General features: G+C 46.9%; 1 protein-coding gene across 1 annotated transcript in view; it reads left to right on the top strand.

The window, feature by feature from the left end:
* Nucleotides 1-15,376, top strand: part of LOC123926595 — a 33,428-nt gene extending 18,052 nt beyond the window's left edge. Inside the window, exon 4 of the mRNA XM_045980546.1 lies at nucleotides 15,202-15,376. Coding sequence (XP_045836502.1) covers nucleotides 15,202-15,376 — 175 coding nt within the window. The remainder of the gene's footprint in view (nucleotides 1-15,201) is intronic.
* Nucleotides 15,377-16,966: the final 1,590 nt, after the last annotated feature.

Raw genomic sequence — 16,966 nt, 5'->3', positions numbered from 1 at the left:
ACAAAATTGGGGGCATCATGTTACCTGATTTCAAGCTTTACGACAAAGCTGTGATCACCAAGACAGCATGGTCCTGGCATAAAAACAGACACTTAGGCCAGTGGAACAGAGTAGAGAGCCAAGATATGGACCCTCAACTCTATGGTCAAATAATCTTCGACAAAGCAGGAAAAAATATGCAGTGGGAAAAAGACAGTCTCTTCAATAAATGGTGCTGGGAAAATTGGACAGCTATATGTAGAAGAATGAAACTCGGCCATCTCTTACACCATACACAAAGATAAACTTGAAATGCATAAAAGACCTCAACGTGAGACAGGAATCCATCAGAATCCTAGAGGAGAACATAGGCAGTAACCTCTTCGATATCAGCCACAGCAACTTCTTTCAAGATATGTCTCCAAAGGCAAAGGAAACAAAAGTGAAAATGAATTTTGGGACTTCATCAAGATCAAAAGCTTCTGCACAGCAAAGGAAACAGTCAACAAAACAAGGAGGCCACCCACACAATGGGAGAAGATATTTGCAAATGACAGTACAGACAAAAGGCTGATATCCGGGATCTATAAAGAACTTCTCAAACTCAACACACACAAAACAGATAATCATGTCAAAAAATGGCCAGAAGACATAAACAGACAATTCTCCAATGAAGACATACAAATGGCTATCAGACACATGAAAACATGTTCATCATCACTAGCCATCAGGGAGATTCAAATTAAAAGCACATAGAGATACCACCTTACACCAGTTAGAATGGCCAAAATTAGCAAGACAGGAAATAATGTGGGTTGGAGAGAAGGGGAACTCTCTTACACTGTTGGTGGGAATGCAAGTTGGTACAGCCACTTTGGAGAACACTGTGGAGATTCCCTAAGAAATTAAGCATAGAGCTTCCCTATGACCCTGCAATTGCACTGCTGGGAATTTACCCCAAAGATACAGATGTAGTGAAAAGAAGGGCCATCAGTACCCCCAATGTTTATAGTAGCAATGGCCACAGTCACCAAACTGTGGGGAAAGAACCAAGATGCCCTTCAACGGATGAATGGATAAGGAAGATGTGGTCCATATACACTATGGAGTATTATGCCTCCATCAGAAAGGATGAATACCCAACTTTTGTAGCAACGTGGATGGGACTGGAAGAGATTATGCTGAGTGAAATAAATCAAGCAGAGAGAGTCAAGTGTCATAAGGTTTCACTTATTTGTGGAGCATAACAAATAACATGGAGGACATGGGGAGATGGAGAAGAGAAGGGAGTTGAGGGAAATTGGAAGGGGAGATGAACCATGAGAGACTATGGGCTCTGAAAAACAATCTGAGGGTGTTTTGGGGGTGAGGGATGGGAGGTTGGGGGAGCCAGGTGGTGGGTATTATGGAGGACATGTATTGCATGGAGCACTGGGTGTGGTGCATAAACAACGAATTCTGTTATGCTGAAAAGGAATTTTAAAAAAACATAGCTTTAACCATGGGGGGTGGAGAATCTCATGTATTTTATGGGGCACAGGGTGTTGTTGTACATCAACAATGAATCTTGAAGCACTGCATCAAAAACTGATGATGTGTTTTATGGCTAACATAATACAATAAAAGGTGAAAGAAGAAAGAAAGAAAAAGAAGGAAGAAAGAAAGAAAGAAAGAAAGAAAGAAAGAAAGAAAGAAAGAAAGAAAGAAAGAAAGAGAAAGACAGAAAGGCGTAAACAACACATAAGCATCAGAAGTTTGCACACTGGTGCCCCTGTTGGCAATTACATTGATATGCTTTTGCCTTGTTTTTAGCTTAGTATCCATCTAAATTCACAGCTTGGACATTTTTATGTGAAGGAATTATTGTTGTTCTACCTTCATTTTTCCAACTTGCCCTCTAAATCAGCAGCTGTGGCAGTCTTCTCATTAACTGCTGATCTTTGAAATATCTCTGTTCACATCATTTTCCTGTTAGCCATTTTTCTGGCCTGTGGTTCAGCCTCACTTACCGTTTTAAGACTTCCTCTTTCACTCCCTTCCACCCAAGGCCGCCTGCATTACCTCTTTTCTCATTCCCTCTTCAACACAACGTCAGTTTTGTGCAATGACTAAAGTTGCACTAAATCCTGAGCAAAGGCACTAGGGATGTAGCTGAGTGTGGGAGGTGGGGAGATTCTGGGATCTCTTTACATATCATGGGCAGAGAGCATGTGAAGGGGCTGGAATTCCATAAAAATGAATATTGCAAGGAAGTGTGTTTTCACGTGTGTGGGGGGGGTGGGGGAGAGAAATCCATTTCTTTTGCCAAGTAATGCAATGAAGAGTCCTTCAAGAAATTCCTGATTGAGATACTCCTGAGACACACATCACATCTTCTTCAACATTTCTTACTCTGGCTGCATCAACTGGCTTTGCAAGTCTGGCTGCTGCATGGAGAGTCTCAGTCTCTTGCTTTCCATCTGGGCTTCTCAGACACTGAGGTATGGGTCCTTCTGGGAGCTCACCTGGTACTCTCACCTGTGAGACTTGGAAGTGCCAAGAGTCACAACTCATGACCAGTGGTTTGAGAGGTGGGGGTTGAATCCTTGAGAATGAATGTTCCCCTTTCCACCTCTATGACGGCAACTCTAATGTGCATCCCATAAAGAAACCTGAAGGTCTTGGTGGGACCCTGGCCCCAGTGGCCCACAGGGGTGGCCAGTTGGAGAATGGACCCTTGCTGTGGAATTTCCTTCTTTTTCCTGTCTCGTGGTCCTCTGCCATCTCTCTTCTCCTTTCCCTAGGTGTCCTCCCAAGTCAAGCCATGTGCTCACAAGCCCTCAAGAGTCTCAGGTGAGGTGGGATGGGTCCACATCTTAGCCATGACAGAATTATAGTGGAATCTAAAATAACTCTTAAGGAGCACCTGGGTGGCTCAGTGGCTTGAGCCTCTGCCTTCGGCTCTGGTCATGAACTCAGAGTTTTGGGATTGGACCCGCATCAGGCTCTCTGCTCAGCAGGGACCCTGCTTCCCCCTCTCTCCCTGCCTGCCTCTCTGCCTACTTGTGATCGCTCTCCCTCTCTCTGTCAAGTAAGTAAACAAAATCTTAAAAAAAAAAATAAAAGAACTGTCATGGCCCACATGACAAATCGACCAGGAAACACGAGGGTAAGAGGATGGTGAAAAGAAATCAAAGAGACAAAGAAATGGGGGCAGGAGGAGCACAGGGGATGATTTCCACCAAATTCCGCTTTATTAGTAAAAACAAGAGAGTATATAGAAGTCTTACAGTGAAAGGGTGACTTATCTAAGTGTTGCTGCAGGATTAAAGGTTCACACACCAGCTTCATAATATTTTTCACTACAGACATACCAGCGCCAGGTGGTGGATGGTAAACATCATCCACTAGAAACACACTTGAAAGATTATCTCATAGCTTCTAACAGGACAGCAAGAACCATTAGAAGATTAACGAGTGCATCTGGGTTGTTTTGAAGGTCAAATATCTAGAGGGCATGTGAGAAGTCACGTAGGCGAGCAAGCAGCGCATGGCACAGGCTCTTTCTCAAATGCAACTCAACTCCATTATCCTCTGCCTTGAATCAGGCAGTGAGACATTGGAGGAGGCATAAGTCAGAGCCCGGTTTGGTTCTCGTCTCGAGCCTTACCGTGGCTTCCCACAAAGAACTCTTATGATCTAAAATTCCTTTGCCTTTGGAGACATGTCTTGAAAGAAGTTGCTCTGCCAATGTCGGAGAGATTACTGCCTATGTTCTCCTCTAGGATTTTGATGGGTTCCTGTCTCATATTGAGGTCTTTCATCCATTTTGAGTTTATCTTTTTGTATGCTATAAGAGAATGGTCGCGTTTCATTCTTCTGTATATAGCTGTCCAATTCTCCCAGCACCATTCATTGAAGAGACAGTTTTGTTTTTTTTTTCCATTGGCTATTTTTTCCTGCTTTGTCAAAGATTATTTGACCATAGAGTAAAAGCAAAGGAAACAAAAGTGAAAATGAACTTTTGGGACTTCGTCAAGATCAAAAGCTTCTGCACAGCAAAGGAACCAGTCAACTAAATGAAGAGGCAACACAGAGAATTGGAGAAGATACTTGCAAATGACACCACAGACAAAGGGCTGATACCCAAGATTTATAAAGAACTTCTCAAATTCAACACCCAAAAAACAAATAATCAAGTCAATAAATGGGCAGAAGACATGAGTAGACACTCCCCTAAAGAAGACATACCAATGGCTAACAGACACATGAAAAATTGTTCATCATCATTAGCCATCAGGGAAATTCAAATCAAAACCACATTGAGATACATCCTTACACCAGCCAGAATAAAAATTAAATTAGATTTAAATTAAAATTTAAAAATTAGCAAAATTCAAAATTAGCAAGGCAAGAAACAACAAATGTGGGAGAGGATATGGAGAAAAGGGAACCCTCTTACACTGTTGTTGGGAATGCAACTTGGTGCACCACTTTGGAAAACAGTGTAGTGTTTCTTCAAAAAGTTGGAAAGAGAGCTACCCTATGACCCAGCAATTGCATTACTGGGTATTTATCCCAAAGGTACAGATGTAGTGAAAAGAAGGGCCATGTGAACTCCAATGTTCATAGCAGCCATGTCTACAATAGCCAAGCTGAGGAAAGAGCCTAGATGCCCTTCAACAGACAAATGGATAAAGAAGGTGTGATCCATATACAGAATGGAATATTACTCAGCCATAAGAAATGATGAATACCTAACTTTTGCATCAACATGGATGGGACTGGAGGATATATTATGCTGAGTGAAATAAGTCAAGCAGAGAAAGTTGATTATCATATAGTTTCACTTACTTGTGGAACTTGAGGAATAGCATGGGAGACATTAGGAGAAGAAAGGGAAAAATGAAGGGGAGGTCATAAGAGGGGGAGACAAACCATGAGAGACTGTGGACTCTGAGAAACACACTGAGGGTTTTAGAGTTGAGGGAGGTGGGGGATGTGTTGGCTTGGTGATGGGTATTAAGGAGGGCATGTATTTCATGGTGTTGTACATAAGCAATGAATCTTGGAACATTACATCAAAAACTATTGATGTACTGTATGGTGACTAACATCACATAATAAAAAATAAAATAAATGTAATTCCATCTGCCCACAGACTGGATTTACTGAATTCAGTTTTGTAAACAAAGCTTGAATCCAATCAAACAGCCATTTTTGTCAGTCAAAACGATATCCAGTTACTGTCCCAAATTTTATGTGCTGGTTTTTGGGATTGTGTATACATGGTCTGAACATTATGAAAGTCAATTTGTTAGTTTCTCCTTGTATTTCTGTCAATTTTTACTTTATTCTTTTGGAGTTGTGTTTTTAGGTGTACACAGGTTAAGATCCTGAATTTTCCTCATGAGTATTTACCATATGTAATTTTATTCTTGATCTCCCATCCTATTTTGAACTATAGCCCATTTTCTCTGGTATTTAATTCATATTTATTTGGTAAATATTTTCTATGCTTTCAGTATCAATAGTTCCTCATAATTACACTTTTAGGTTGAGGTATATCTCTTGAAAAAGCATCTAGTTGGGATTTTTTTATCCATGTCAACAATCTTTGTCTTCAACAAAAGAATTTACTCCATTTACTTGGAATATAATTATTGACTGTTTTGAATTTGTTTTCACTAATTCTTTTTTATGTGTGTGGACAAACTTCTCACCTTTTCTTTCTTTTGTTTCTTTTAAATGTGTTTCTCCTTTCTTTCTATAGCTCAGATTGCTCAGATTCTCTTATTTTACTTTCCCTGCTACTATATTAAAAGTTGTGTTTCTATTTGTGGTTAATCTAGAAATTGTAACAGTCATATTTACTTAAATTTAAAGCTCTCCCAACCACTGGAAGGATTATAGGATGCTACTCCCATCCACTTGTACAGTCTTGTTGTTCAGGATTTTGTTTCCCTCTCTGATTCACTCCACCACGTAGACATTGCTGTTCCAGTTATATAGCTAATGATTGTTTTTGATTTACCCACAAGTGCAACAACTTCCTTCTTATGGCCCTCTTGAATTCTCGGTCTTCATTTGGGGCTAATTTCTCTTTCTCCTGAAGGAATTCATTAGTGAGGGAGTCGAGTGGAGCACTCTATTAGTTTTTGTTTTGTACTTTGCACTTGTTCTTGAAAAATGATTTCACTAACTACACTATTCACAGTTGGCAATTATTTTCCCATAATAATTTAAAGATATCCCACCAGTGCCAGATGTCAATTTAATCACCATTCCTGTGTAGGCAATCCATCTTTTCTTTCTGTTTTTATGACCTGCTGCTTGTCTTGTCTTTGTTTTCTGACAATTTTACTATGATGTGTGTAGGTGTTGATTTCATTTTACTTAACCTGCTTTGACTTGTGCACTTTAGAGACTGAGTATGTCTTTCGCTAATTCTGGAAAATGTGCAGCTTTTAAATCAATGAATATTGCCTCTTCTTATTCTCTCCTCTGGAACTTCAAGTGTGTGTGTGTGTGTGTGTGTGTGTGTGTGTGCACGTGCGCGTGCCACACTGCATGTCTTGCATCCTCTTTTTCAAATTTTCTATCCTTTTGACTCTATGCAACATATTTAATGGATAAAATTTGATTAGTTATAGATATTACAAGTAAGATGTTTGGACATACATCCCTGATCTTGTTTTATATTTTCTAACTTACCTTTCTTGCTTTGTCCTTTCCCATGTTACTCAATCCAGCTTGTTTTTTGTTTATTTGTTTGTTTGTTTTTGTATTTTGATTGGCCAACTTTTGTTCCATTTCCTTCACCAATGGTTTGTAGTTACATTCTCTATTTCTAGTTTTCTAGAATTATTTCTGATTTCTAAAAGCATACTCTATGTGTGTTTGGGCTATAGTTTCTTCTCCAAATTCCACCATTTGCCTTCCATCTGGCAGGGGTTCCTCCTCGGGATTTTTCTTCAACCATGGTGTTATGGATCAAATGTTTGTGTGCCTCCAAAACTCGTGTGTTGAGATGCTAACCCCAGCGTGCTGACATTAGGAGGTGAAGCCTTTGGGAGATGCTGAGGTCATGAGGGTGGAGCCCCCAGGTTGGATTTAGTGCCCTTGTAAATGAGACCCTAGAGTGATTGCTTGTCCCTCCCACCATGTGAGGGCACAGTGAAATGATGGCTGTTTATGAGTCAGGAAGAGGGTTCTGGCACTGAATCTGCCAATGCCTCATCTTGGGACTCCAGAACACTGAGAAATTAACTTCTGTGTTGAAGTCATCCAGTTGGTCGTACTTGTTATAGCAGCCCAAATGGACCGAGACATGAAGCTTATTTTTCCCATTTTATCAGAATTTAAAAATAAATTATTTTGATTATTTCATATACCCAGTCCATCACCATGATCTCTCTCTCTCTCTCTTTCTCCCTACCATATATGACAGATGTTTCATGTCCTTAGCCAGAGGGTGTGTCCTTTGAGTTCAAGACTGCCACACTGCCTTGGACACAATCTTTGCTCAGGAACTCACTAAAGAGACAAAAACTATTTCAAGGGGTCTCATTATTCAGAAGACCCTCTTGAATTTCCTTTGATGATGACATGATTTCAAAGAATGTATTGTGGTCATCTGGTTGACCTGTCTTGTAGTACAAATATTGGGTTTCCCAGACAGGATAGGAAGTAACGTTAACATTAAATGTAGACTTCCCATAAAAAAGAATATCTTGTCATTTGCAACAACATAGATGGATCTAGAGAGTATTATGCTAAGTGAATTACATCAACGAGAAAAAGACAAATACCTTATAATTATATGTGGACTTTTTTTTTTTAATGTGTGGAATTAAAGAAACAAAACAAATGAGCAAAGAAGGGGGGGAGCAAAACCAAGAAACATACTCTTAATTATAGAGAACAAAAGGACGATTACCAGAGGGGAAGGAGGTGTGTGGGGAGAATGGGTAAAAAGGGGGACTGGGATTAAAGACTAGACTTAATACTGAAAAAAGTTAAATGAAGAATTCATCGCCAGGTGGCAGTGTAGGTCGGCTTTAAATTTCTCCAAACACCATGCATCAGATGTCTGGTGCTACCAGATTTATATTTTCTACCACTGGTTTTCTGAACAAGTCAATGAGTATACATCCTCCTGTATTATCAGCTGGTGCTTTCAGGGTTGGGGTCCTGTTTAATCTGTCTTTGGAACCAGCACCCAGAGAAAGCAGTGTCTTCCCCCAGAGAAAGCAGTGTCCTCCCCAGGTGGCCAGCACCTGTTTGCTGGCTGAGCCCTCTGTTTTCAGGGTGTTTGTCTCAAAGTTGTGCTGTATGTAAAACCTCATATTTGGGTTGATTGAGGTGAGAGGCTGGGGAGCCCATGGAAGCATTCCTGTTGCCACAGGCAGAGATAGCAAGAGTGGTTTCAGCTGCCTTTTGCCTTCTTGGGGCAAGAAAATGGGCCCGATAGCACAGACCTGCTCAAAGACTGCTCCCTGGATGCCCTTCCTCCCCCAGAGACTCTTGTGATGGAGAACCCAAGCATCCAGAATGATCACTGCCAGACTAGTATCTGAGTAAGGATACACACTGCACTGAGACCATGAAGGGGACAGGGTGGGCTCCTAGTGGGCATCAGGGTCTTTGAAGAGGAGTGAGTAGACTCTGCAAGCCTGTGCCAGAGGATAAACCCACGGGATGAACCATGAGGACAAGTGGTCCCTGGGCCTTTCCGGCACATGCAGGAAATCCACACACTGTTCAGGATGGCTGTCCTAGTTTGGGAGGTGGCTTCTCTGAACAGTGTTGCACTTGGCTGTCTCATCCACTTTGCCCTCTGGAGTATAAGCCTCCTGATCCTCCTGTTACCTGCCCACTGAGTCACCAGTTGAGCTCAATGGGAACCCCAAGAGTGAGCTCAGAGCCTTCCCTAGTTGTCCACCCCCCTTAATTTTTTTGTTTCATCCAAGTTGAAATACAAACCTTCCCAGGCAGAACTGGCTGCCATTCTCAGAAGCTGCTGGACCAGAAACCCATCAGACCGTCCATCCCTGATGGCACTTCTGTACAGGACAAAGCCAATTCTAGGTGGGCCAGCTTTAAAGAAAGCTGCAGACCGTGCTACTGACTGCATCAGTCAGGTGTGAGCTGTGGCAGATGGTATGTCTCCTTTGGAGCCCTGGAGTTCTTCCTGGTTTTCACCTCCTGTGCTGCTCTTTGGTAGGAAGTGCTCCCACCCTGTAGTTGCTGTGTATCATCAGGTTAAATCCACAGGGCATGGGGTCAGGCAGCTCATCCACAGGGATGTGGTGTGCAGTGTTACAGGATGGGAGACAAAAGTTGTGCTGCATCTGTATGAGAATCCTTGAGCCCCCACTGCCAAAGGGGATGGATACAAACCTCCCCAGATGTCGTCATGGCAACACTGCAAAGTGGGAGCCTGGGGGGAAGCTTTCCCTGACACCCTTCTGAAAGCACTTCTAGACTCCCCGCCCACCGAGTGTTCTCCTCCTTCAGATCTGGTTCAAGCCTCCTATTATGGAATTTTTGTTTGGGTTTTATTTTGCATTTCACTCCTTTGAGTGACTGTCTGTCTCTCTGCCTCTCCCTGTTCCCACCATGGTAAGCTTGAGCTCAGGGGCTGTGTTGGGGTCATCCTTGTCAAGCTGTCAGCCCTTAGCCCTGGGCTGTGCACACAGGAGGGGCTCCACAGATCACCTCTGCATGTCATTGAAGACAAGTGTAGAGTGGGTAAGCAGAGTGCTTTGAAGGCTTTTGTGGAAGCACCTGATTTACAGATTTTGTGACTCAGGGCTAGGTCTTGCTGATAGGGGGCAGGCAGTTCTCCCAGGTCCATTACCAACAAAGCTGTTTCTAGGAGCACCCACGTGCTCTGAGTAATGTAGGTGGTTGGATATAAGGAGGCAAGAGTCAAAGGCGGCGTTGGTGGATTATAGCCTCCAACATGAACATCAGGCCTACAATGTAAAGCAAGCCCCAGCTTCCCATGGGAAACCTCCCAGGCCTCCCTACTTCTGCACAAGCCAATGAACAGATTTCAGTGCTGAGGACTTTGCCCAGGGGCCTGTTGGGAGAACATGTAACCAGCTCTGCCTGGATGGTTGGCTGCTCTCACAGCACCACTGGGGCAGCAGGGAAGCAGCCTGGGGAATATGGCTGGGGCAGGTGGACAGTGGCTCCACTTGGTTCTAGTCATGGAAGATATGTTTCCAGGAGGCAGAAAGGATGGCTTTGGCCTCAGGGACCCCAGGGCTATGACCCTCAGGAGGCAGGTTCCCAGGTCATCTCTTGGGTAATGGGCTGGCTGCTGGAAGTGCAATTCTGTACCACCTGAATTCTGAAATGTTTTATGTCCACATAATCACTCCTCTTTACCCAACCTGAAGAAAATAAGAACTAGGTACGTCTTTATTTTTTAAAGGTTTCTTTGTTTATTTGAGGGGGCAAGGGGCAGAGGGAGAAGAAGAGTCCTAAGAAGACTCCAAATTGAGCTGGAAGTCCAATACAGAGCTCATTCTCCAGACCCAGAGATCACAACCTGAGCTGAAACCAAGAGTTTGATGCTTAACGAACTGTACAACCCAGGTGCCCCTGTACTTCTCTATTTTAAAGTTGAGTCAATTCTATGTACTTTTCTCGTTGTTCTCATGAGGCTCTTCCTCTAGAAGGCTACTTCAGCTCCCTTACAGCACCACACCTGAGTTCAAAGAAAGCTGGAGCTTCAGCTGGGGCTGCAGAGTCTAGATCTGGTTCTGTCAGTCAGGGATGCCCCCTGTGGCCAGGCATCAAAGCAATCCCCCAGCCTGTATTCAAGGGGTGGGGGACAGGCCCCCCTCTCCACGGAGCAGCACAGTATCCCTTATACACAGGGGATGAAGTGTCAGTGGCAGTCTTTGGGACACTGCGCCACAGTCATAATCTTCATGGACAGTTTTGCATTTTCCATTAAAAATGAAGATTCAGGGGCGCCTGGGTGGCTCAGTGGGTTAAAGCCTCTGCCTTCGGCTCAGGTCATGATCCCAGGGTCCTGGGATCGAGCCCCACGTCGGGCTCTCTGCTCAAGCGGGGAGCCTGCTTCCTCCTCTCTCTCTCTGCCTGCCTCTCTGCCTAGTTGTGATTTCTCTCTGTCAAATAAATAAATAAAATCTTTAAAAAAAAAAAATGAAGATTCAGGCCAAATGGTGAGGCAGCTACTGAGATGGCAGCAGGAGTGCTGGGTGTCAGTGCTACTCTTTCACGTGACCGCTGTGGGCTTTTCAGTAAGCCTGTTTATTTCTTTGTGTATCTGTCCCACCAGGGGGTTGGTCATTGGTGGTAGCTGTAGATAATTTTAAAGCTAACTAAAAAATGTGCTTGGCACAGAGCAAGTCACATGTGTAATGCTAGCTATTTCACTCCTCACCAGCCTTAAAATCCTCCGTTCTCTGGCAGGAGGCGGGCATCATACACACACACACACACACACACACACACACACACACACACACACACTCACGCACACGCACGCGCAGTGCACACACACAGACACACACAGCAGGGCCTGGGGCTGACTTCCAGTGGAAGCGCATCTGACATGTTCTCCTCTGCCTGATCTTTCCCTCTGCAGATCATACAGCTAACAGGAAGGAATCTTTCCCAAACCCAGAGAATGCAACCAACCAGTTTTCCAAATCCCTGTTCTCCTCTGCTTGCCTTCTTTATTATACTTTTACATCTTGGGTGTTGAAATCTTTAAGAATCTGGTTGAAAGAAGATCCCATGAGGTTCCTTCTACCCTTCTTGGCTTGAGGACAACAACATAGCTTCCACTACTGATCTTCCTGTGTGCCCACTGCCTCACTTGAAGGCTGGTCTCCGGTCTCCGAGCTCAGCTGGCTTGGGTGACGTGTTGTCCCTCCACCCTCCCACCTCATATTATTAATTTCATTTATAGCAGAACCAATAACTCATGCATTCAAGGCAGTTTGTCATGCATACCTGGAAATAGATCGAAAGATTGCTGAAACATGCTGGGTAAACAGGAATCTGGTGTCTGCCTGTCTCCTGGACCCGTGCCAAGTTCTTTAGAGGCGGGCAGTATTTTTTTATAATACATCTGAATTTACACCACAAAGACAGCCTCACCACCCCGAGCCCCTGCCACCGTCACCCCTGAAATTCCATTTAGTTTCAATTTCACTGCTCAAAGCCAGCTCTGTGGGCGCCGCACCCTGTGAAGGTGACGTGTCGCTGTGTCACCAACCTCGTGATTTAGAGGAGCTGCCCGCCAGCCCCCAGGCTCCTGCGAGGTCCCGCTCGGTGACAGGAGAAGGACCCACATCTCCCCGCACAAGGTGAGTACACAGAGGCAGTGCTGCCCCAGGAAAGGGCAGAATCCCTTCACACGCTGCCCCCCAAGGTTGTCTGGAGTCACTGACGGGGCCCCCAGAGCAGGTTGTGTGAATCATTAAAGAGGCAAGCTGCTTGCAGACAGCAAACCTGCTTCTCTTTAATGCTGCATCTAAGGAAAGTGAGATGGAATATAAGAACATTACAGATATATGGACCTTTTGACAACAGCCTCATTTCCCAAAATGTATCCTCCAGGGCCACGGGCATACGCATGCACAGATGACACACATTCAAGGGAAGACAGGTCCTGGGCTCTGAAGGCAGGAGCCCAGGCCCAGGTTGGAGAGCTGGGCTCAGCTGCCCTCTTTTCGGGGAGCTCTGTGGTTTCTGCCTTCCCAGCACCCACCCCCACCCCTTCTGCTGGTAACAGACCCTCTGTGTGCACCTGGGGATTCCACTCCTCATCAGCAAGGGGCAGGTGGAGCGACCCCACCTTCTGTGTGGTCATGAGACACAGACACAGCCAATCAGCACTGACTCGTCCCACACAGTGTCTAGTTCGGAGGGCTACAAAGACCAGGTTGGTCCTTTCAGGACTCGTATTCAGATGACTGGTCAGGTCAGGTCTTCTGTTGCTTGGGCTATTGACGAGGGTACAAAAGGGCTGCCAGTGGCCATCTTGCTAATAGAAGGAGAACGGTAATTCAAAATGAAGCTAATATGTGCAGTATAGAACCAAACAAAGGCCAGAGGTCAAAAGAAACCTATTTAGCCCCTGGATCCAGCCATGCCTGAAGACAAAGAATGTCTGGGCTTTTGAGTTACCTGAGTCAATAGATGATATTCTATTTTTTTTAGCATAAGCCAGTACGAGGTGGAATTTACTCTCTTCTAACTGGAGGGTGATATCTTGATAATACAACTGAGACCCTGGATACTGAGGGCCATAGTCTCCCCACCCCTTCCTGCAATGGTTTGGCTCTCCTATAGCCACAGAGTCTGCTTCGGAGTTAATGGTAGTCTTTGAATTCCTTCAAGTGCTCTGCTTTGTAAAAAGCAATCTCTCAGGTTGTCAGAGTGCGAAGTGTTCTGATTATATGGAGGAAATGTATCATTTTAAAATGAAAACGGAGAGCGGGTTTTCTCTAAGGTCTTTTCTTTGAAACTGTATGTCACCTCTTCCAGCATTTTCAGCTCCCCCCCCCCCCCCCCGCTGTGTTACTGATTTAGAGGCAAGTAGATATTCCCCCAGCATCCAGCAGCCTTTCTTCCCAGCTGAGTCGACGCCCACCCTCAGATTCAGAGCTCGGGCAGATGGCTGAGCCCTTTGCCCAGCTGCGTGCCACTGGCTCCCCTCTCCCAGCGGCCATGAATAATATGTGTGAATACACTTGGCTTAGGTTGAACTATTAATTTTACTTTACATAGGTGGAGTCAATGGTGTTTTGCACACAACAGGAAAATCTATGTAAATGAACACACACAATTATGTAGAAAGCTGTGCCGACACATGCCCCCGGATGTGGCCGGGCTGCCACTGAATCCTGTAGCATGGGAGGCCGATCCTGACTTCCTTCTAGACCCCAGGGAAACAGCCAAAGCTCAGACAATGCTTGGGTTTCTGATTACAACAGAAAACACGGTCTGGGTTGGAGACCCTGTGTCTCCCATTTCTGTGGGAGCTTTCCCTGACTCTGATGATGCTGGAAGGGAAAAAGCTCAATGTCAGCTGCAGGGTTGGAAATGAGGGCTTCGTTATGATTTTATGCCGATGTAGTTAAAACCCTCTGCCTGCCTTCTGCCCAAATGTGTGCTTCCCATGACCTTCAGGGAAGACAGCGCACGGGGTTTTCCCGAGTCTGTTGGTATACTTGTGCAAGACCCGGGACTAGTCTTTCCCGACGCAGGGGTGCTTCTGGGAGGAGGTCCCGTCTGAAAACCCACTAGGTCCTCTGGCCTCTGGTGGATTTACTGAAAGCAGAGCCTGAGACGGAGCCTGGCTTGCACACAGTTTGCTTAAGGCTATCTCAGCTGATTTCTGCATGTGAATTTTTTTATCTTATAACTTTTACTTTGTGCATGGGGGTGGGGTGGTCTCTAAAGTTTTCTCCATATAAGATCGTGTCATATGCAAACAGATAACTTTGAAGTTTGGATGACTTCATCTCTTTCTTTTGCCAGATTGCTCTGGCTTGGACTCCCAGTGCTATGTTGAGTAGCAACAGTAGGAGCAAGCATCCTTGACTTGTTCGGATCTGAAGGGAAAAGCTCTCAGTTTGCCACCCCTGAGTGTGGTGTGAGCTGTGGGTTTGACATATGAGGCCCTGGTTGTGTTGAGGGACATTTCTTTCTATTTCTAGTCTGCTGAGAGTTTTCTCTGATGAAGGGACTTGAATTTTGTCAAATGCTTTTTCCAAATTTATTGAGATGGCCATATGATTCCCCCCCCCGCCCCGTTCTGTTAATGTGGTGGGTCACATTACTTGATGTTTGTAGGCTAAACCATCCTTGCATCGGGACAAAACCCACTTGGTGTCCTGTCCCATCTTTTCAATGTGCTGTTGTATTCAGTTTGCTAATCCATATTTGCCAGGGATATTACCTGGTGAAAACAACTTTCTTGTGTCTCTTTCTGGTTTTGATGTCAGGGTAACGCTGACTTCATAAAATGATTTTGGAAGTATTCCAATCTCTTTAATTTTTTGGAGCAATTGAGAAGGATTGGAACAGATTTTCTTTTCAATTTTTTTTTTTTCTTTTAAAGATTTTTTATTTATTTGACAGACAGAGATCACAAGTAGGCAGAGAGGCAGAGAGAGAGAGGAGGAAGCAGGCTCCCTGCTGAGGGAGCCTGGGAGCTTGGTCCAGGCCTCTGCCCCCTTCCTGCAGAGCGGGAGAGCCTGGCCCCCAGACCCACTGTGCGTGGCGGGTGCCGGCCCCCGGGGGCGGCATGCTGGGCTGTGCCGGGTGGCGCCCCCGGAGAGGCGGCGGGGCGGCGGGAGTTGCAGGAACCCCCTCTCGTGGCAGATCAGCCTCGCTGCTCTTCAGGCGGCACAAGCTGTAACCTCGAGAGGAACAAGTGCGGCGCCTCCGGGCCCGCTCCGAGGCTGCGCCTCGCCACTCGCCCGGGCGGGACGAAACTTTCCCCGGCGAGCTCGCCTCCGGGGATCCGGCCCTCCGTGCAGCTCCGTTCCCGAGGAGTCGAGCCGCGGTTTGGAGCTTTCCCTAGGAAGGAACCCGCACCCCTCGCCCTCCCCCATGGCGCTTTTGGGGGGCGCCCCGGCCGGCGGCGGAGTGTGGAGTTGAGGCCTTGAGGGCGGAGGCCCCGCAGAGGCAGAACTGCGAGCAGCGCCCCTGGTGCCCCTGTGCGCTGGCTGGGGAAGGGGGCTGCGGCGCTCCCGTCGTCTCGGCCCAGCGTCCCTGCCGCGCCGCGCGGTCTCTTCGATGGCTCCCCACCCGGCCTGGCCGGCCTGGAGCCGCCACTCCCCACAGCCCGGCCAGGGCGCCTTGCTGCCTCCGGCGCCTTCCGCGGGGCAGGGTCCTTGGGTGCTCCAGGACAGGCGGACACCCACCCTTTCGGGTCAGTTCGAGGCGCTGTCTCGCCTGGTTGCGCTAGAGATGGGTGCTCCGAGGGCGGACCAGTGTTCAGCGGAGCAGAGGCGGGAGGCCTGGAGGGTGGAGCCCGGTCTTTGGGAAGCCTCCCTCCTTGCTCAGAGCTGAGCGCCCCTGGGAGGTCCTCCTTTCTTGCTCTGCCGCCGCCTCCTGTCCTGGTGACCCACGGAGAACACGTGAGCCTACAGGCCCTCGGCACCCAGAGCCCAGCGTGGTCCTCAGGCTGCCGCTGGCCGCTGCTCCCTGCTCTCTGAGGCTTCCTGTGCTCCTCACATGCTGCCCTCTGTGGAGCGGGAGAGGTCCTCCCAGGCAGCCCTCCTCCCGTCAGCTGGCCCTCCTCCTCACCCAGCACCCTGACCCCAGGCCAAGCCTGCAGGGCCCCCTTATGCAAGCTGGGCTCCCGCCTGCCCCTTGCGGGAGCAGAGACCCCTCTCCGCGACGCAGGGTCAGAGGGGTCTAAGTCAGGTGCTGCCTCCTGCTGGTCCCAGCCCCATCGCTCAGGTCAGTTCCTCCTGCCCACACCTGGGTGTGAGCACAGGACAAGAAGGGGTTTCCAGAGCCAGAGACCACATTCGCACAACTTTGGTCACCGCACAGGGTGACAGCTGTCCTGTGGCTTCCGTGGTTCCTGACAATCCCTGGCTGTGCCGTGTTCATCACTGACACCTGACCGCGGCCTAGCTCCTGCATGCGGAGGGGAGCTCACCTTGCCTGCAGGCTGTGGCTCTGCCCTTGACTTCCCGGGTCCATGGGGCCTGGGGTGGCTGCTGAACCAGGTGAGGCGTGAGAGCAGGGAAGCAGATGAGCGCTGGGTTTCCGCAGAGACTGTGGCTTGTGCGTTTCTGTCCTAGTCAGAGGCAAGGCCCAGCCAGTAGCAACCCCTGGTAAACATAGGCTTTGGATTAAATTTCTGTCCGCTTCATATTTGTTCCAACCTTTTTTCTTTCTGTTCTCAGGCCCATAATGGGGATCTTACAGCCAGGGAGACCTGCAAGGCTGGATTCTCTGAAGAAGACTACACCGCATTAATCTTGGAGAACAT

This window comes from Meles meles, chromosome 16 (genome assembly GCF_922984935.1).
Source record: "Meles meles chromosome 16, mMelMel3.1 paternal haplotype, whole genome shotgun sequence".
NCBI lineage: Eukaryota > Metazoa > Chordata > Mammalia > Carnivora > Mustelidae > Meles > Meles meles.
The sequence above is the reverse complement of the archived record's forward strand: the minus strand, read 5'-3'. Positions and strand labels throughout refer to the sequence as shown.